The 21,346-nt window shown below is 34.4% G+C and overlaps 4 protein-coding genes across 4 annotated transcripts; 2 read left to right on the plus strand and 2 right to left on the minus strand.

The window, feature by feature from the left end:
- Positions 1-2,561: 2,561 nt before the first annotated feature.
- LOC114386403 (NAC domain-containing protein 104-like) lies at positions 2,562-4,105 on the minus strand. Its single transcript, XM_028346406.1, has 3 exons — positions 3,869-4,105; positions 3,282-3,556; positions 2,562-3,028 (listed from the first exon to the last, which is right to left on the minus strand). Exons 1-3 carry the CDS (start codon positions 4,029-4,031, stop codon positions 2,891-2,893), a joined length of 576 nt encoding a protein of 191 aa, XP_028202207.1. The 5' UTR covers positions 4,032-4,105; the 3' UTR covers positions 2,562-2,890.
- Positions 4,106-9,205: 5,100 nt separating this feature from the next.
- Positions 9,206-11,205, plus strand: LOC114387474 (7-deoxyloganetin glucosyltransferase-like). Its single transcript, XM_028347665.1, has 2 exons — positions 9,206-9,870; positions 10,112-11,205. Exons 1-2 carry the CDS (start codon positions 9,351-9,353, stop codon positions 11,044-11,046), a joined length of 1,455 nt encoding a protein of 484 aa, XP_028203466.1. The 5' UTR covers positions 9,206-9,350; the 3' UTR covers positions 11,047-11,205.
- An 828-nt stretch (positions 11,206-12,033) lies between these two features.
- Positions 12,034-14,222, plus strand: LOC114386644 (soyasaponin III rhamnosyltransferase-like). Its single transcript, XM_028346679.1, has one exon. The coding sequence runs from the start codon at positions 12,078-12,080 to the stop codon at positions 13,509-13,511; it is 1,434 nt and encodes a 477-aa protein (XP_028202480.1). The 5' UTR covers positions 12,034-12,077; the 3' UTR covers positions 13,512-14,222.
- A 454-nt stretch (positions 14,223-14,676) lies between these two features.
- LOC114386643 (beta-xylosidase/alpha-L-arabinofuranosidase 1-like) lies at positions 14,677-19,104 on the minus strand. The gene is made up of 7 exons (XM_028346678.1): positions 18,386-19,104; positions 17,163-17,450; positions 16,893-17,062; positions 16,681-16,778; positions 16,173-16,523; positions 15,537-15,947; positions 14,677-15,447 (listed from the first exon to the last, which is right to left on the minus strand). The coding sequence occupies exons 1-7, from the start codon at positions 18,824-18,826 to the stop codon at positions 14,876-14,878; spliced, it is 2,331 nt and encodes a 776-aa protein (XP_028202479.1). The 5' UTR covers positions 18,827-19,104; the 3' UTR covers positions 14,677-14,875.
- Between the last annotated feature and the right edge of the window lie 2,242 nt (positions 19,105-21,346).

Here is a 21,346-nt window from a genome sequence, read left to right on the forward strand (position 1 = left end):
ATTTTGTTGCGATCAACCAAAGCTTTATGAACAAGTTGAAAATTAGGCCCATTGGGAAGGTTTCATGACTTGGGCAATCATTATAACGTCCAATTTTGATTTGGCATTTTCAACTTTCCACGTACAATCGGGAGCATATAGTTTATGTGAGATTGGGAATAAGCTTTGAAGTAAATGGTGTTTCCGGCTCTTTGAAGTAGCCAAAACCACATGCCACCACTTTTTTCTCTCTCTCTCTCTCTCTCTCCAAAAGTCGCATGGGCAGGCTAACAATTAAGCAAGCACGGGTGAGATGATTAGGAGGCTCAGTGGTTACGATCTGATTAAGCAATGAAATGTATAGTTAATTATAATATTACAACTTAAAAAGAAACAAGGGTGGGAGGGAGTTCTTTCGTGAATTATGATAGACATGAACTCGTGGAAACAACACAAACGTCGAAGCGCAGCATGCTTATTGGATGGGACAATACCACTATATTTTTTAAAAAAATCTTTAGAAATTGTTTTTTTTAGCTGCTATGATTAGAATATTTGACTTTTTCATATATCCTCACATATTTCCACCAATTTTGATCCTTTGGATTAATTAAGAGAGTAGTTCTTAAACTAGAGCTTATTAATTAAAGTTCATTGGATGCATCATTAATGTAATTATTTTTATATTATTAACAAAATTTATATTTATGTTATCTGCAGTAATTATGTTAAAAATCATATGAAATATCAAACTTTCTAAATAATGTAGCAATATATCATTAAATATAAATATACAGTTTCATATTAACAATGAAGTAAATTAAATCATTTACTTTGATGACATATTAAATATAAATACATGAAAGCAGGGAAAATCTTATAGCAAGATTTGACGTCTTTAGTTTAAAGTGAAGAAAGTGCACAAGAGAATAAAATTATTAATTACAAAATCAACAATTGAGATTATAATTAATTTTAATTTTTTTATAATATATTTGATTTTATTAAAATTTTCAACCTTTAATTTTTTTAATCAATAATTGTGAATGAGTGTACTTAAAGTGCATCTTCCCACTTTATATAAGCAAAACTACATATAAAGCTCAGTTACTGATCCTTTTTATTTATTTATTATGTTTGAAATGTATTAATGTTTTAAAGATGATCCCAGCAATTGAATGATGCTTTAATTTCGATCTAGTGACGAAGTGCAAATTCTATAAAAACAGTATATATGATTGGTTTCGTTCGGCCCAAAATTTTACTAGCTTCAAAATAATGGTGTCATATCATGTCTATTATAGTATTAGATTAATGCTAAAGATAACCAACCATTTCTTGGATTCAATCTGTTTTTTATCCATTCTTCACCAAATTTACGGGCAGCTTTGTCATTAAATTACAATGCCTTTACTCATAATTATCTCTTCACTTCTGGTGGATATAGACGAGAAGAGAGAACCCCATGAGAATAAGTTTCTTTGATCGGCCAATAAAGTTTATATATATATATAAATATAAAAATATGATATGGGTACCAGAAGTACCATTTACATCTGTTAACAGGCACTGTGATAATGGTTACACAGTAACTACACCAATAATTAGTAGGCATAGATACAAGGTAACCACCAATCAGAAACCTGAGACTCAAAGGAAACAGCCCTGCACTCAGAATCATTGTAACCCCATGAGAATAAGGTAAGCATCATGGAATGGTTTGTCACTCTTTGGTGACAATATATGCATATAATATAATATAGTGCTCGTGCTGGGGCTTGAAGCATGCGAGTGCTTGCATCACACATGACTTGATGCTTCCCTAAGCAGCCACCCATATATGCAAGAAAAGCAAAATAACAACAACAACAAAAAAAAAGGAAATCGTCCTTGGCATCGTGACCCAATTAAGACAACTAGCTACCAAATACCATCAAAGTAGACAAAAGCTACAAAACTTAAGTAGTTTATTGCCCAATGCTCAGTTGCAAGCGTGTGCTTATTGGGCTCCACAGTCTCCTCTTCCTCTTCTCACGTTTCATGAATATATGTTTTGAGTAATATTTTCTAGATATTCCAACAATGTAAATATCTCATTCATATTCATTATTCCTCTCTATCCATCTCTCATTACACCAAATCACCTATTACAATTACACTTCTTGCTCTACTATCTCTTTATAATTTTTCACGTCTTTAATATTAATTTATACGTATAATTCTTTTTTGTTATTGATTGAAATTTCAGGTGAGTTTAATAATTTGAATACACACCTTTCATTTGTAAAACTAACAAGTAATTTTATCTAATATATAATTAATAAAAAAGAGTGTTATTAACATTTTTTTTTCTGTTGTTGAAATCTCGTTCTCCCTTTTTTCCCCATTATTATTAGATTTAAGAGGATACCTTTAAGTGCACGAAATTTTCATGCAACAGTGGTGATGTGAAGATTATGTGATGAAATACGTAAATATTACTACTAAATGCATCTTATCCGGATTTGCAGGTTGATTGATATATATATATATATATATATATATATATATATATATATATATTAATGGCTGAGAATGGATACTGAGCTGGCAATTATCGACGTACGTGTCCATATATACCGAAGAAACGGCAAAGAAATTTGAGGGGGGTAGCCAGTGAGTGACGTGGGATCTGAAAAAGCATAACGTCATACTACATATTGTTTGGCCATGAATTTTTTACATAGTGCCCCACTTGAAGGGCTGCTATGAAAACCCATTTCACTGATCATTACAATGCCACCTACACTGGATTTAACTATGGCTCGTAAATTAATAGCATCAACCATATATATATAACAAGCATCAATTATTTTAATTAATTATCCAGTTGTATACTGCGGCTAGCTAGCTAGATCACTTGCATTAATAGCTAATAATTTGGTAAGCTAATTTCATCAAGATCATCATCCAATGACAAGAATACTTCATCCAAGCACGACAGCTCTGTTCCATTATCATCGTCGCCATTGCGCTCATAAACACGACATATCACCCATTTATTGTATTCCTGAATCAAACACAAAAGGAAAAATAAAATCTGCAATCAAATCAATGTGTTGTACAATAGTTTTCCAACTTGAATATACGTCAGTGGTAACTGTTCACACGACTAGCTATTTTAAAAAAGTTATATGTATTTTTTTAATTTTAATCACTTATGTATTAGCTAATAGTTTATATTTTTAATTCTCATTTCTTACTATAAGAAGAGTTCATGTTTGATGTGCTTCCTGATTATGTATGAAAATATGTATACTGACTATTTTTGGTTGTGATTTTCTTTTGGATGATCTGGTAGAGGAAGAAGAATCTGATAGACGATATTCTTGCATTATCCAATTGGTTTTGATACCAGCAGCAGGGGCTTCTCCCACATGGAACACAAAATATTTCTTCATGCCAACTCTCTTGTTGCTTGTGCTTGAAACCACTGGTTCTTCTATTCCAGTTGGTTTCCAATACCCATTTCCAGTGACCCTATTTTGTGTCCTTCTGCTGTAGTAGTACCATTGGTTCCCCTCTGCTAAAGCTCTACCTGTACACAGATGAAAATTAATTAACATGCATATATACCTACAGTACACCAAATTAATTAGCCATATATTTGGCATCTATTCTGAAACATGAGAAATTATTATATGGTTCTAGATCATATAATTTCAATTAATCTTTTCATAACACATACGTAACTAAATTTTATTAACTCTTTCATACGTGTCATATGAAAATTAATGGATATTGCATGGTCCTCTGGACCATACAATAGTAATTTCTTAACAGTTCAAAATGGCAGGCATGGAACAAAGAGGCGTGTAATGAAAGTTGAAACCAAAGCAAGGAGTGGTACCATCAAGTTCCCATGGATCATATGGGTAGACCTCAAGATCAGGGATGACATCTGGGTGGCAAGGTAAAAGAGATGCCTTTCTGTGAAGGAAATGGACCACAAGCTCTTCATCTGTGGGATAAAATCGAAACCCGGGTGGAAGGTTGACATTGTTATCTCCCATTGAAGCAAATAGAGGCAGGGGAGGATGAAGGTGGGTTTGGAAAGGATGGTATTTAAAGTGCAAAGAGAGAAGGTAGGAATTAATGAATAGATATAAATAAATAAATTGATATATATATATATATATATATGGTCTGACGTGAAATTGAAGATGGCGTTAATCACGTACAAAACATACATTTCATCAAATAATTGATAATTTTATTTTTGGCACGACAGCACTCAACTCCAAGCAAGCAAGGCGGCAGATAACGGAACGTGATAGATAGACATACTATAATACTTGCTCAAGAAATTAAACGGGATCTACAAAAGTGTGTTGGAGGGACAGAGTGTTGCGTGGCAACAGATTCTTTTTATTTATTAAATTAAATGAAAGACTTTGATGGCATGGGTCATCATCACACTTCATGCTGACATCATCCACCTGCAGTTGTCAATGTGGCATACATTAAGATGGGTTTGGTCTTAGGCCAATTGAACTAGGGTGTCCCACCTCTCCGAGTGTATCTATTTATGCTTCATTATTATCAGCAATTTTCGTGTGTTTTATAGAGTAAATATATATATACCAAGAACTTTTTGTTTCAGTCTCAAGTCTCAACCCATATGCTTCTGCCTAGCAATATAATCAATGAATTAGTAGGAGTAGCACGTCAGTAGGAACTGCACATACATCCCACATGAATCAAAGCAATCAATTATTTCTTCGGAAGGGGGAGTTTAACTAACTCAAATACAAAAAAGAAAAAATATAGAAAGAGGAAAAAGAGAGATGTAGGATCCAATCGTTGATAATGTATTTACTTAGTCAAATGGTGGAGCCAAGGAAACTCCCGCATTAATTATATGATGATTAATCAATTATTAAGGAAAGAAACAAAGTACGTAAACTACACTAACCATGAACTACCTTGCTTATAACTTATTCAAACTATAATTAATTATATTTTTCTGTTTATTGATAATGATATTTTTCTGATTTAGAAGGTCGGCAGTAATAATTTATTCCCTTAAAGTAGACATCATTATTTTGTTTTTGAGGACTAATCTTTTATAGTACCATCCGAGTCCAATAATAACCAACCATATTGAGAGTTAAATCCGAAAGAGATTTACTATTTACAGTACAAGATTGTACGGTGTCTTTCTTATAAGTCGTTATTTGTTAACTACACAAAAATTGTGCTTCATTAAATAGGAAGTGATGATGATGAAGGCCATGGAAGGTTACCTAAGTAAGTACCTTTCTTCCTGCACTGGCACCGAAGTAGACATATGCCCTATAAGGTTGTTGCCAACAGAACTTAACCAGACTAGTCATCAACAACCGAAAGTTGCCATTCAAATTCTTTTACTATTTCTGGCTTCAAATTCTTGTACCATATCATGATACCATTAATCTAATTCACAAGGCTCTGGTATTTTAGATTCAAACAGTACTTGAACCAATTTTGGATAAGGTTTATGACACCAAAAATAAAATAAAATCCTAGTGTGATGGGAAGAACATATTACACATATATATGTGGAAGTGGAAGAACTATCATCCTCTATCTTTTCTGCTAGCTATGCCCCATTTCTGGGCTCTAGTGGGCCAAGAGTTGAGGAGAATCTTTCCACTTAAAAGGTGTATTCCATCCATATAAGGCCCAGTGAGCAACATTCCTAAGATTATGATTTATGAGCCTAGTTCTTTCTTCATCCTCATTACCTTGACATTCACCCTAGTCATCTTATTGGTTGTCAGTGCTTGTTCCACAAAGAAATTGCTCATGCAAACCCTTAATTGTTTTTTGAACTTTTCCTTCTATGGGGACAGAGAAAAGAAGTACTAGTGAAACAACTTTGAAGTTACAATGTGTCACAATTCTAATTTTGTACTATCTAACTATGCCATTGACACAAAAGTTGTGGGGTTATTATCTTTTTCTTTAAGGGAAATATCTCAAGTTAATTTCAAGAGGAAATTATCATATATAGACTGCATTTTCTGTGGTGGGGTTATTGTTAGAAAAAGACTTGTACAATGAAACAAGAACAGGGAATGGAAAACAGATAACATTCCTCTGCCTCTTCTGCAATGCTGCCCTTTGTACAGAAAACTACCGATTGGTTGCTACTTGCTACACTCATTGAGAAAATAGATGTTCCTCCTTACTGGCGCTCAGCCCCAATTGTCATATAATTATGTTCTAGCAGCAATCACACACACACACACACACACAAAAGAGTGTATTAAGTATTAACTAAGAACATGAGATGACTTATTTTTAATTGCACACACACACACATAGTTGGAACACTCACAAGTTTCAGTTCAGACCCATGTTGTACAGTTTGGTATATTTCCATGTACCTGCCATATCTTGAAGTAATTATTTAGTGTCTTCGAAGATAATTTAAGCATCTAAATAATCCCAATTATATTAATATCTTCTCTTCATATATAATATATGTTCAGGTTCAATTAGAATAAAAAGTATACTAAAAGAGCATTATAATGGTCCATATGGTACGAGTGCGCTAGTTTTAGCTGACTATGAGGATGATGTTATGCTAATTTTGTGGTGACTCTAAGTTTGGCAAATTTTTTCACCTCTATTTTACAGGGACTACAATTAAAAACATGAATTGACATGAATAAAATATTAAAAAATATTAACTAACAAATATCAAAAATATATTTAAATCTTTTTTAACATGATTTTTTTACTATAAAACATCTTTCTCTTACTTTTTGTCCAAATTGGGCTTGGGAACAAATGAGTCTCACTTAGGAGCCACTGGAACAAATATTTTTAGAAACATTTTTAAGAAAAGAAAAAATAGAGCAAGTGTTTTCTAAATTAAAATTAATTTATGCATAAGTTAAAAATTATATTTCACAAAAGTTAATATAAGAGAGATTCTGCAAGTAGTTTAAATATATAAGTAAATTTTAACATATAAAGAAATTTATTTTAATTTATATTATTTTTTTATTTTCTTTTACTAAAATTACTAGTGAAAAATTTATCCAAAGTAGCTCTTACTTTTATAAGATATTCTTTGATGTTTTTTCAAATAGGAGAAAGAATGGTTTTAAAGATTTTTCTTTTTTTAATTTCCGTTCTTGCATGTTTGTACGGCTCCAAATGATGTGTTCGAGTTTACTTTAACTTGAAAATTTTTATCTTACTGCCTCTGTCCAAAATATTTATGGCCTTAATTTTGTTTATAAAGATGAAGAAAGACTAAAAGAAAGATGAAAGTGAGTGAAAATTTTATAAAATTAATTTATCATTATTAATTTATTTATAGATTTTGTTATCCATAATTAATGCTATAAAAAATATAAGTGAAAAAAATAATTAATATTACATTCAAAACTTAAAAGATGACTATTTTGGGATTTTTTTTCTTACACAATTATTATTTTCTGAAAATTACACAACACTTATTATAACACGGAAAGAATATATGAAAACAAAATGTAGTATTACTCGTACCATTTCAAGATATAGACTTTAATTAACGAATTTGTTTTGGTGAATATATGTGTATAGGTTGGCATACCATGGGTACATCAGCTTGTCAGTTCTTGAGTTATAGAATGCACAACTTCACTGCAAATGGTGGTCCTGACCCTTCCATCATCACTTCGTTTCTTTCCCAACTAGGAGCACTATGCCCGCAAAACAGTGGTGCCTCAAATCGAGTTGCACTGGATACAGGTAGTGAAGACGAATTTGATAAATCTTACTATAAAAATCTAAGGAATGGGAAAGGAATTCTCGAGTCTGGAATGATGCTTCCACAGAGACATTTGTAGAGGACTACTCAGACTCAAGCATGCATTGCAAAGTCTATGGTGAAGATGGGCAACATTGAGATGAAGACTGGTGTTGATGGCGAAACTCGCACTATATGTTCTGTATTAACTAACTAGTCTGTTCAAATAAATTTATAGATGAACATGCAAAATAGTACAAAGAAATTTGTACGAACAACTGATGAAGCTAATGATAATGATGAATAAGAAACTTGTATGACCACTAGGTCTTCCTTGTAAGAATAAGTGATAAACAATAAATTTGTACGATAATTAACTTATGAATCCGTGTTTTTAAATTTTATTGGATAATTAACAAATTAAAATAATATACTCCCTTCGTTTTAAATTAATAGTGGTCTTAGTTTATTTAAAAAAAAAAGCAATAAATAAATAAAAGATAGTATTAGTTTTACATATTTAACTTTATATCAACATTAATTTTACATATTGGAGTGAAAAACTGATAGAGATAAAACAAAAATAGGAAGAAAAACATAATAACGTGTCAAGTAATGTGATAGAAAAATTGAAACAAATCTAAAATAAAAAAATAGATCTATAAATGTAAGAAAAAATAAATCATGCATAGTGTAAAATAAGTTAGGACACGGATCCTCTCCTGCAGTGGTATCAGTTGGAGGTCCAGTTAAACAAATTTCAACCATTTGATTATATTAGTGACTCAGATCTTACCATGTGTCCTAGGTTATTTTTACTTCTCTCTCCACAGTTCACACTGAAAAACTCTTGTCTCTTTGTCTCTCTCAATTGTTGGCCGTGGACTCGCCGCAAAATGTAACCGAACAATGTTGTAAAATGGAACTGCTCTGTTTGATAGACATATATATATGATATGAGCCAACAATGTCCCTTTTTTGCTCGGCCACACGTACTAAAATTTTGTTAATCCTTCCTTCAAATTCACCTTCCACGTTTCCGTCAGGGTGGTCGAGATGTTTGTGTGACTAAATTGTTATCTTCACGATTCTACTCTTTGATATTCCAATATTGTATTTCAAAGTTTCAGGGAAACATTTTTTCCCTTTGTCTCAATAGAACACTAATGAATTTTTTTCTTAATTATTATTCCCGATAAGTAACAGTAAACTGAACTCTTTCTAATTATTTGCAAAGTGAGTGGATCCCATCCAATAATTTAACAATATTATTTATTGTCAATGATAATATCATTGACTTTTATAGTATTTATTTAAAAAATTACACCAACCGTAATTTGTGATGGATTGTTATTGTGAAAATTTTAACCATACCCATTAAACTCTGCGAAGAGAAGTTACTCAAAAGAAATAAAATATTGGCATTCGGAGTAAAAAGAAAGAAAAAAGTAAGAAGGATCTGTGGCTGAAATTTTCAGAACGGAATCTAAACGTGTCGGAAGACACAGATACTGCGGTTGATACAATCATAAATATAGCTGACCACTTGCTTTCATCAAGCAACATTCCTTTGATGAACATTATTCTGTGACACACAAAGTGATTCATGTCAAAGATGATGGGTTTACTAGGAGGAACCAAGAAGCCACATGCTGTTCTGATCCCATTTCCATCACAAGGTCACATAAACCCATTTCTCAAACTAGCAAAGCTCCTCCACAGCAACGGCTTCCACATAACCTTTGTCAACACTGACTTCAATCACCAACGCCTCGTCAAGTCTAGAGGCCCTAATGCCCTCATTGGCTTCCCAAATTTCCAATTTGAGACCATTCCTGATGGTCTCCCTCCCTCCAACATGGATTCAACTCAAAGCATCCCAGCTCTTTGTGACTCTACCAGAAAGCATTGTTTGATCCCATTCTGCAACCTTATCTCAAAACTTAATCACTCTCATGCCCCTCCAGTTACTTGCATTTTCTCAGATGGTGTCATGTCCTTCACAATCAAAGCTTCTCAGCAGTTTGGGCTACCCAACATACTCTTTTGGACTCACAGTGCTTGTGCCTTCATGAGCTTCAAGGAATGCAAGAATCTCATGGAGAGAGGCCTAATACCACTTAAAGGTGGGGACCATCATACATTGTTCACTCCAATAGTCTAATTTCATTCAAATTAGTATTATAATTAGTCAAATACAAATAAGTGTCTTTGGGGTATTGGTTATAGTTCTCGTATGATCTTCATAATAAATATTTTCTTGTTTTAGTTCTTTAACTAATGACCAAGTATACTAATTAGCAAGTCCCTTATGATTATAATATCTATGTATTATAAATATTTTACTGTTATGATCTTGTTTTTCAGATGCAAACTATTTGACAAATGGGCATTTAGACTCTGCCATAGACTGGATTCCTGGCTTGAAGAACATCACTCTAAGGGACCTTCCTGGCATCTATCGTACCACAGATCCAAATGATATACTTTTGGACTTTTTGGTGGAACAAATTGAAGCAACTTCAAAAGCTTCGGCTATTATTCTGCCCACATTTGATGCCTTGGAGCATGATGTGCTGAATGCACTCTCCACAATGTTTCCTAAACTTTACACCATAGGCCCACTGGAGTTGCTCCTTGTTCAAACTTCAGAGAGTACATTTGACTCTATTAAGTGTAATTTGTGGAAGGAAGAGTCCGAGTGTCTCAAATGGTTGGATTCACAGGAACCCAATTCGGTTCTCTATGTGAATTTTGGCAGTGTTATAGTCATGAGACACCAACAACTAGTTGAATTGGCCTGGGGCCTAGCAAATAGCAAGAAAAAGTTCATGTGGGTGATTAGGCCTGATTTAGTTGAGGGTGAGGCCTCAATTTTGCCACCAGAAATTGTAGAAGAAACCAAAGACAGAGGCCTATTGGTGGGTTGGTGTCCTCAAGAGCAAGTTTTGAAGCACCCAGCAGTGGCTGGGTTTTTGACTCACTGTGGTTGGAATTCCACGCTTGAAAGCATAACCAACGGGGTGCCTCTGATCTGTTGTCCCTTTTTCAATGACCAAACTCTCAATTGCAGGTATATCTCTCGTGAATGGGCTTTTGGCATGGAGATGGATAGTGATAATGTTACAAGGGCTGAAGTGGAAAAGCTTGTGAAGGAGTTATTAGAGGGTGAGAAGGGTAAAGAGATGAAGAAAAAAGCAATTGAGTGGAAGAAATTGGCACAAGAAGCTACCCACACTAATGGTTCTTCCTTTTTGAATTTGGAAAAACTGGTGAATGAATTGTTGTTTGTCAAGAGTTAGGCTACAAGAAAATAAGTTCACATTAGTTAGTTTCCATATTACTAAGTTGATATTCAGATATTGTTTGTAATGCTATCATCTAAATGTGATTTGAAGTAGTTTCCCTATGGTGTTAATGTGGGATTCAATATTACTATTATTTATTTCTCGTTGATGCTATTCAATGCTTGAATGCTCTACTCGTTTTCAATTGGCAGATTATTTTTGCTTGGACTGTCTCCAATATTCTACTAATGGTCTATTTTCTTTCTCTGTTTACAGAACTTTTCTTTTTAAAAAAAATGCAATCTTTGCAATGAATATTAGTTGTTAGGTTTGTTTACCATGCGGAACCACGTGGGAGAGACAGCATAAATGTCTCAGGATTGAATTATTAGAAGAAAAAGAACCAGTTGTAAAAAAAACCTATAATAATATTGTGATAAGAATAAGACCTTGCAAAATGTTTGATAATGGTTTTTTTTTTCTTAAACTGCATCACCTACATATATGAATTTGTTCCGTTTCTTGCCCTTTAATAAATAAAAAATAATATTGTAGTTCAAAAGTTGAGTATAATTTTCATATAATTTCTTTGTATAAAATTTTTTATATCATTAACTAATTATGATTTATTTTAAATATTAATTTTAATGTAGTTATTTTGAAAATCAACATACTTTATTACGTATGTTAATTGATAATTAAATGATATTATCATCTGTACATTTTAAGTCATCTGTACATTTTCTCTTCTTTTGTTATTTTTGTTTTTTGTATACATAATAACACCAGAAGAACAAGTCATTTGGATCTGAAAATCAGATGCGCCCATATTATACGACCATGCATTTTTTGTGGGATCAATCTCTCTCTTTTTTATTTTACTACCACAGGTTAAAGGGAATAAAATAATAGCTGCGTGCTTCACATGTCACTGGCCCATTGCTGTCTATCAGTCTATGCATTTTTTAGTGAGTTCTTCCTCTTGGATTCATTTTTGCCTATATATTATTATACACAACACGGATGACATTAACATATTTTTCCTTATGCAGAGAAAAGAACCAATGGATCACTCAGTTTCAGTTTCATCCAATAAGCCTCTTCATGTTGTAATGTTCCCATGGCTAGCCATGGGTCACGTATACCCCTGCTTCGAGGTTTCCAAGATCCTTGCACAAAAGGGTCACTATGTCACTCTTGTTTCCACCCCTAAGATAATAGATCGCTTGCCCAAACTCCCTCAAACCTTATCACCATTTGTTAAACTATCCAAATTACTCTTATCGCCCCACATCGACAAGAACCATCTCCCACAAGATGCTGACTCCACAATGGACATTCCCTCCAACAAACTCTATTACCTCAAATTGGCCTATGATGCTCTCCAAGAACCTGTCTTTGAGGTTCTCAAAACTTCAAATCCTGATTGGGTTTTCTATGATTTTGCAGCAAGCTGGATTCCACAGCTAGCCAAGACCCTCAAAATTCACAGTGCCTATTTCAGTCCCTGCCCTGCATGGACCATATGCTTCTTTGACACACCAAAACAACAACTTGGTGATGCTGCTGCTGCCAATAGATCAAACCCTGAAGACTACTATGGCCCTCCCAAGTGGGTTCCTTTCCCTACAAAGATTGGTCTAAGACCCTATGAGGTGAGGAAGCTCTTAGAAGATATCAAGGTCAACGAGACAGGTGCCTCACCTGTTTTTGATCTCAACACAGCAAATTCAGGTTGTGACATGTTTGTCATCAGAAGCTCCAGAGACCTTGAACAAGAGTGGTTGGATTATCTTGCTGAGTTTTACCACAAGCCTGTGGTTCCTGTGGGGTTGCTTCCACCGTTAAGAGGCTCTGATGAGGAGGACAATAGCCCCGATTGGCTTCAGATCAAGGCATGGCTAGATACACAGAAAGGGTCATCAGTGGTGTACATTGCATTTGGGAGTGAGGTGAAACTGAGCCAAGAGAACCTCAATGAGTTGGCTCTTGGAATTGAGCTTTCAGGGTTGTCTTTCTTCTGGGTCTTGAGGAAGGGCTCGGTTGAGTTTTTGCGAGAAGGGTTTGAGGATCGGACCAAAGATCGAGGTGTTGTTTGGAAAACTTGGGCACCCCAGCCTAAGATATTGGCTCATGCATCGGTTGGTGGGTGCTTGACTCATTGTGGTTCTGGTTCAATGATCGAAAATCTCATCTTTGGACACGTTCTTGTGATGTTGCCCTTCTTGCTAGACCAAGCTTTATATTCAAGAGTGATGGAAGAGAAGAAAGTGGGAATTGAGATTCCAAGGAATGAGCAAGATGGGTCGTTCACAAGAAGCTCAGTGGCCAAGGCATTGAGATTGGCAATGGTGGAAGAGGAGGGAAGTGCTTATAGGAACAATGCTAAAGAGTTGGGCAAGAAATTTAGCAACAAGGAGCTCGATGACCAATACATTGAAGATTTCATTGCTTCCCTTCACAATCACAAGCATACATAGGAGGGATTAAGTGGATATGAGTATTTGATTATTTGAGTTAGTACAGGTCTTTTTACTTTTCTAAAATTTCACCTGTTTTTTTAAAATAAATTAAGTATGGTTCAAGTTCAACCATTGACGTATTAAATTTTGAAAAGAAAAATTATACCTTGCACACACAATATGTTAATTGATACTCAGTGATAAAGAGAGAAAAGTATAAGTTATACATATTGCGATTTAAGGTGAAGAGAAAGACAAAGAGAAAGAAGATGTGTTTGTTAAGAGTTTAAATAATACGAGTGTCCATATATGATCATTCTTTTGAAAAATATTTCATGAGCATCAAATATGTTATAATATACCTAGAGAGAGACAAAAGTATAAGTTATGCATATTGTGATTTGAGGTGAAGAGAGAGACAAAGAGAAAAAATATGTGTTTAAAAAACACGAATGTCCATGTATCATCATTTTTTTGAAAAATATTTTATGAACACCCAATGCCCGAGTCCTCGAAACAATCCCACGTTCCTTGGTTATTTCCTCAAACCCCTCTGGCAACTCAAGCAGACCCTCCTTCAGGTTCTTCAATGCCCAAAAGAAAGGCAAACCAGAAAATATTCGGCTACTCTCCTTTTTTTTATGTATTTCATGTCTTGTAATAAACTATGTGATTTCAACCATAATTTTAGAAAATAATTAGCAACCGCGATTTTAGTTGGAATGTCAAGTTAAGTTTTGTTTTAGTTTGTGTTTTTTTCTCTGTATTTTAATTTTTACCCTTTCAATATTTAATTTTTTAAGATAATACCAAAAACTCCCCCACCATTGCTCAATCCCCTCCTGGGTACAGGGGTTCTAAGTTGTTTAATGAAAATTGAAATAATGTATAAATATGTTAATTGAAAAGCAGTTCCCTCCCTACTCTAGAAATCATATTAGGCTATTAGATTAGACTAGAGTAGCCGAATATTTCAATTTATGGGTTTTGGCCTTTAGGGTTGCATTCCTTAAATATTTTGCTCTTATAAATGGTCCTATTTTGAAGCTCTTTATGAAGACAAGCATTGCCCGTAATTCTCTTCTAGACAATTATTTATTGTACAAAATAGAACTTCTAAATAGAGATACCGCTGACGAATTTTAGAATAAATCTCAGTTTTACGTTGTCAAATCGTATAATGTGGGCTCTAACGAAAACTTGGTTTTGTTTCCAAATTTGTGATTTGAATACGATAATGCCAATCAGAGAATTTTGTTACAGTTACCTCTGACTTATTTCTGGTCCCCTAGAAGAATTCTTTTAAGGAAACCAGCGAGGAAAAAGGCAAAAATAAAAGAAGGAAAAAAAAGAAATCAGTGCCGAGGATTTGAAGACTTGTTTCAAACCCTCAGACTCAATGGATGCTTCAAGTTTCCCACATGAAGCAGATGTTGTCCCAGTGGAACTTTCCTGTTGCCAAGCTCATCGACCACACTCAAATCCTTGCAAACATCTACCTTGAACCTAACCTGTGCTTCTGATTTTCCTGGCAAGTGCACTTTCTCAAAACCCAACAAGTGTTTCTGAGGAGCATTATGCACATCAGGAGGAGTAAAGAACAGTAACACTACATGGCTAGTGCTCATTTTCCCCGTGTTCTTGACCCCGAGGTGAATATCAAAGGCCAAGTTTTGGCAATGCTCATCAGCAACATCAAGTGACATGCATTCTGAGGAACGGCATTCATGATCTTCTGCTAGAGGAACAGACACCAATTGTGGTGCTTTAACAATTTTGTGCTCAATACTTGAGAAGCTTATTCCATCTCCAAAGGAGAAAACAGTTTCCCCTTTATAAAATCTATATGTTCTACCAGGGTAACCTGTAGCAGGATCTGCCCTCATGTTCATGTTTGTCATTGGTACCTTGTTTACGTATGATTGTGGATACCATGTCATGGGTAGCCTTCCACCTGCATTAGGAAATTATCCATCAGTGTCAAAGAAGTATCATTATAGGATTGGAATTTTTTTTATACAAGGGAGGCTGTGAATGACTTACTTGGATTATAAAACCCAAAAATAACATCAGCTATGGCAGCTCCACCAGCTTCACCAGGGTAGCCAACCCAAAGGATGCTTGTGATTTTATCATTAGATTTAGCAAAGGACACGTCCATGCCCCCACCAGACATTATGACAAGAATCACAGGTCCCTTGGATGCATTAGCAACTTCACTCACTAGAAGTTGCTGTTGTCCTGGAAGAAGAATGTTAATTCTGTCAAGACTTTCTGCCTCTATAGCTAGACTTGCACCAACTATAATCACCGTTGCATCTGCAGATGCTGCTATCTGTGTGGCATCATCTAACTCTGCATTCGCACATTGCACATTGGGACAGCCGGCAGCATAGCTCGTAGGAACTAAGGCTGTTAGGGTTTGCAAGGGGGATATATAGTTACAAGGAATGCCTGAAAAATTTTAGGAACTGGTCAAATGTGATATTAAGCACAAGGTAGAGATAATAAAGTATTTAACTATATAGTAGCAAACCATTTGATAAATTTTGCCTACAGTTATATAAGTTTGGTGCTTCTACAGAGAAATAATTGACACGTTTAATCGTTTATCAAATTCAATATAGTTCCCAACTTTATATCTATGTGGCCTAGTATAGGAGTAGGAAATTTTGATACCTTCATAGTTTCCAATCATGACCCTGGTAGCATTAGCATTGGGCCCTATAACTGCCAATGATTTAATGGTTTTGGCATTGAGAGGCAATGATCCTGGACTATTTTTAAGCAACACAATCCCTTGCCTTGCAGCTTCACGGGCGAGCTCCCGGTTCTCTGAAGTGCATACATCCTTTGGACCAAGGTTACCATAAGGTTGCTTGCTTGGATCACCATCAAAGAAACCAAGACGCATCAATGTGGCAAAATTGTTCGAGACAGCATTGTTAATAGATGCTTCATCCAAAAGTCCTTGCTTCACTGCCCCTTCTGTATATTGGCCAAGATAATTTCCGCAGTTCAAATCCAACCCTGTGCAATCAAACATTACATATAAAGAAGGTAAGTAAACAGGTATCTTGCATAATTTGTGCAAACCAAGACTTGTGCAAATGACGATTGCAATTCAATGATAATCCAGAATTACCTAATGAATTTGGAAGTATATAGTCATTTCATATTTTCTTACCTGCCAGAATGGTTTGGGCTGCAGCTTCTTCAGGAGTCTTGGTGTAGTGCTGATCTTTGAAAAGCACTTCTACCGAGTCACAGTCAGAAACTATATATCTGCATACACCACACATGCATATCACTATCAAGACTACATTAACAAACATGATCAATTAACCCTACCTAACCTAAGTATACAAGATTTAGGAATCAAGGAGAGTTTTAAGATACCCATTTAATTTCCATTCTCCTCGGATAATCCCCTTAAGGAGGTCAGGGTCTGCGCAGGTTGGTTTTCCATTAACCTGGTTGTAGGAACACATGACACTGGCAACATTCCCATCAATCACACAGCTCTTAAACGGTGGTTGGAATGTATCATCCATATCTTGTTGTGTCACCTAACAAATTCAAAAGATAAGAAGGGGTGACAAAATGATTTTTCTGCATTCACATCACATTAACTTGTTGAGTTTTCAATTAATGTATGTAGTATATTACCACAGCATTGAAGGTGTAACGCTGAATGCCTTTCCAGTTATCCAAATCATAGGCTGTATAATGTTTGCAACAAGCAGCAACCTTGAGCTTGTTTGAGTCTCCATCATCAGTTTGTTGCAAACCTTTCACGTATCCTGTTGCGTATTTGCTACTTAGCAAAGGGTCTTCCCCTGGTGTCTCCTGTCCTCTTCCCCATCTGGGATCTCTGAATATGTTTATGTTTGGTGACCAATAAGTCAAACCGGCCAACCCCACATTGTACATTGCTCTGGCTTCCGTTGAAACCACCTAAAATGACCACAAATTAGTCCTAAACACCACTTGAAACCAACATTTTTAAGTTCAGTGCCGACATCAACTATTTGAATTGTGATAAATCACAAAAATAGATGACTCTGCAGCAAAATATCACTAACTATTCATTTTTTATTATTTAAAGCAATTTGGTCATTTCTCATTTAAATGTACTATCAAAAATTGAAAACAGAGAGACTTATCAATTTTGAAACTATATCACTGGCAAGCAATCAGCATCAAACCCTCTCTGTCATTCACCTTAGTTTCAATATGAAAGCTGGAAAAAATGGGGAAAAACTCATAAATATCTAAATCCAAATTTTGCAGGTTCACACCTGAGAACTCACCCTAAATTTTTGCTTCATTTATTATAGTAGTGCTTAATCAAGCAATTTTACCTAAAAGTCGAGAGCGTGAAAAAAAAATCAACTCTGTAACTACCCCCACCCACCCACCCACCCATCAACTTCTTTTATTCAACAAAGAATATCTTCAACCTCACTGCTAAAACCACCTGTAAATAAGTGCATATTCAAACCTACAAATTTAAGAACACCCAATATATATTATTTTCTAGTGTTTTAATTTTCTATCCCCTCTAAATCGTTGAATCAATAATGTAGATTGAACACCATCAATGAAAGTAATACTATAGTAGGAAAGTCCCCCACAATGACTCAATTCTAAAGAACGGAACCCGTACAATGGCGTATCAATTTCACATTCCGAACCTCACTTTTGTGGAAAAAACACCAACTCGAGTGACTAAAATGAACAAGTTTCGATGTCCTCCTCATTCATAAAAAAAGGGGAAAAAACCAGACTTTCCCATTATATGAGTGATCCACCCCAAGAAAGAAAAAGAGTGACTTTAAGACATGACAGAGAGAGAAATTAATTAATGAAGAGTTAAAAATCTGACTCACTCTTCCAATGGCCTCAAAGAGCGAAGCGTTGAATGACGCCGCAGTGAGAATGGGCATGGGAAAACTGGTGGCGCCAGGCACCAGACTGGAAAAGTGGGTCCCAGGTCCAACGTTGGAGACTCCATGAAGTGCCTCAGACCACCATTCATACTTGGGAATGCCAAGTCTACTTACACTGGTCGCGGAATTCACCAAGCTTCCGATTTTCTCTTGCAATGTGAGCCTCTTCACCAAATCAGCCACCCTGTCCTCCACCGAGAGTGACTTGTCACAGAACCCATAACCCGCCAAAGCCGGGTTCTTCGCAACATCGCAGGCAAAAACAGCGGATGTCTGCCCCGAAACCCGGTTGCAATTCAGCAAAACGCTGGCAACAAACGTAAATGAGAAGAAACAGAGGAAAACAGGAACCTTCGGTTGTCTGTTTTCGGCGCAGGCCATGTTCTGACCTCGGAAACTCAAAACAAGGGATACGGTGTGTGATTGTTTGTGTATAATAAAGGAGCTATCTATCTATGTACTATGATTTTTGAGTGTGGAGGAGATTCAAAATGGAGAGCGAAACCATGTGTGTTAATGATGGCAACATTGTTTTTTAGCCCTCCCTTTGAATGCAGTTGTTGCTTTTGACGAGAGCCAAAGGAACAACCGAGAGAAAAATCGAAAATGTATATACAAAAATGATCAATAACTCATCCAGTTACATAAATTTGTTTGGAAGCACAACTTGGCATGGGTGTATATATTGGCGCCTCTACTGCATAGTGCCGTAGTGGGTACAGTTTCTTCTCTTTTTTTTTTTTAAAGATAAATTAAATAAAAATTAAAATAAGACAAATATTATGATTATTTTTGGTGTATTGATTAAAAAATTAAAAAAATTACATTACTTATCACCTTTTTTTCCATTATTTTGTAATTTTATAATAAATATATTTTTCCTTTAATTTCTTAATTAATACCTAAAAACATTAATTATCATATCTTGAAATAATACTACCATCACATCAGAAACATTGCCTGCTACGGTAAAATCACGTGAGGCGGGGTATGAACTTTGGCGGCTAGATGCCTTTGGCGTTTGGCTTTGTTTGGAGGGGTCGGTTAAAACCAAATGGTATAAAAGAGTGAATTAAAAGGAAGGCTTAATAAAAACAATCGCATATTACATTTACGTCTTTATACTTCATTAAAATTTCACTTCCTATGCCTTCTTTTTTTAATCTTATCAACCCGGCCTCTTTTCCTCTTTTTTTTAATAAAAGAAAGGCTTAATAAAAATAAAAATAGTAGTACTTCTTATCCTCGTTTCTTTTCCTTCAAATCATATTTCTTTTGTCTCCTTAATAATTACGTTTGATAACAATGTTAATTTTTTGTGAAATATCTTAAGAACCCCTATCACTTGTACAAGTTTGCTCTCAGTCTAAGTTCACTCGAATTTTTCCCACGAAAATATTGTCAACTCACTCTTCACCCCCTCGTTAACTCCGTCACCTTTATCAACCACAACAATTTCACCATCTCTGCCTCCTTCGATGCTATCTACATCCTCTTCCAGTGTTGCAACAACCTCACCAACGATTAGTGCTCTCGCTGCATGTCACATGCAGTCATCCAGCTCGACAACATCTGCTTCACCTCTTGTGACGGTCCGTTGCAGTTTGATAACTATTTCATCAAGTACGATAATGCTACATTCATCGGGGTTGAAGACATGACGGTGACACCAATAAATCTTCATTTCTTTCTCCTTTTTTCGTTATTTTTCACAATGTTAGTGGGTCAGGTGGTCAAAATGTAATGGATGATAAAAAAAATAAGAAAATCTTGTGTATAATAAATAAAAAAGTATGGTTGAGTGTAATAAGGATTAATCTCAGAAAGTGCAAGTGTATTATACTCTAAAAACAATCCAAAATATTGTTTATATTAATTATTTTTTTACAAAATTATCCTTAACTTTGACTCAATTTTCTGAATTAAATAAATAATAAGTAAAATACATAATGTTTTAAGCTTTTTGAGAGATTAAATTTACCTTATAGAGAGTATTTTGTGAATTTGACTGCATAACAAATAAAAAGTAAAACAATAAATATTTTAATGATAAGAGACAATAAAAGAATTAAAATTAATAAAAATATTTAAAAAGAATAAAAGTATATTTTATTAATGTTAGGAGTAATTTTAGAAAAATGTGTTAATTTTTTTATCTTAATAAATTAGTTAATTGGGTCTTAAAAATTCAGCAAGAGTAAAAATAATAATAATTTATACTTCTTCCTTTTCTTTTTCTATTTATAAGACATTTTTTAAAAAGTCTATTTGTACTTTTATATAATACTTTTTTCAAAAAAAATTATTAATTATTTTTTAACAAAAATATATTTAATTATTTTATAATAAATGCAATAAATTAATAAAATAGATTCTTTTTTTTTTCTCTCGTAAAAAACAAAGAAGATGACTAAAACATATTAATTAATTACGTAAAAATTAGTATTTGTTTTGCATTATATATTTGAGTGTTGATTTTAGTGAACATATGCAATTTTGGGACGAAGACATCATAGGTCAAGAATATAAAAAAAATAATGTAATTTTATTAAGAAAATAAATATGTTTTTAGTCACGGTAATTAAACAAAGTAATGCTAGCTTATTTTCAGTTTTTGAAAATGAGTTATCTCTTTGCGTAAAAAAAAAGTTATATCTTTTTGGTCTCCTATCCTATTTATAAAAAGGCGTCAAATCTAATTTTTATCTCTAAAAAAAATGTCTCATTATATTTCTTCATTTAAATAAAATAACTAAGAAATACATATGATACATTTTCATAAATAAGAACTAAAATAAATAATGTATACTTTAGAAATAAAAGAAGAAGAAGCAAACATTAATCTATTTAATAAAGACTGGAAAGTGAAACTTAGCTTGTTGATTCGATTTGACTGCAATT

This window comes from Glycine soja, chromosome 15 (assembly GCF_004193775.1).
Source record: "Glycine soja cultivar W05 chromosome 15, ASM419377v2, whole genome shotgun sequence".
NCBI classification, from domain to species: domain Eukaryota; kingdom Viridiplantae; phylum Streptophyta; class Magnoliopsida; order Fabales; family Fabaceae; genus Glycine; species Glycine soja.

What these genes read in the sequence shown, in the direction of transcription:
- LOC114386403 (XM_028346406.1), bottom strand. Translation starts at nt 4,031, where the DNA reads ATGGGAGATAACAATGTCAACCTTCCACCCGGGTTTCGATTTTATCCC. An exon ending in TGATCCATGGGAACTTGATG is followed by an intron (nt 3,557 to 3,868) that starts GTACCACTCCTT and finishes ATCTGTGTACAG; the next exon opens with GTAGAGCTTTAGCAGAGGGG. An exon ending in GAAAATCACAACCAAAAATA is followed by an intron (nt 3,029 to 3,281) that starts GTCAGTATACAT and finishes TGTTTGATTCAG; the next exon opens with GAATACAATAAATGGGTGAT.
- LOC114387474 (XM_028347665.1), top strand. Translation starts at nt 9,351, where the DNA reads ATGTCAAAGATGATGGGTTTACTAGGAGGAACCAAGAAGCCACATGCT. An exon ending in AGGCCTAATACCACTTAAAG is followed by an intron (nt 9,871 to 10,111) that starts GTGGGGACCATC and finishes CTTGTTTTTCAG; the next exon opens with ATGCAAACTATTTGACAAAT.
- LOC114386644 (XM_028346679.1), top strand. Translation starts at nt 12,078, where the DNA reads ATGCAGAGAAAAGAACCAATGGATCACTCAGTTTCAGTTTCATCCAAT.
- LOC114386643 (XM_028346678.1), bottom strand. Translation starts at nt 18,826, where the DNA reads ATGGCCTGCGCCGAAAACAGACAACCGAAGGTTCCTGTTTTCCTCTGT. An exon ending in CATGATTGGAAACTATGAAG is followed by an intron (nt 15,948 to 16,172) that starts GTATCAAAATTT and finishes AAAATTTTTCAG; the next exon opens with GCATTCCTTGTAACTATATA. An exon ending in TTTTGGGTTTTATAATCCAA is followed by an intron (nt 15,448 to 15,536) that starts GTAAGTCATTCA and finishes TTCCTAATGCAG; the next exon opens with GTGGAAGGCTACCCATGACA.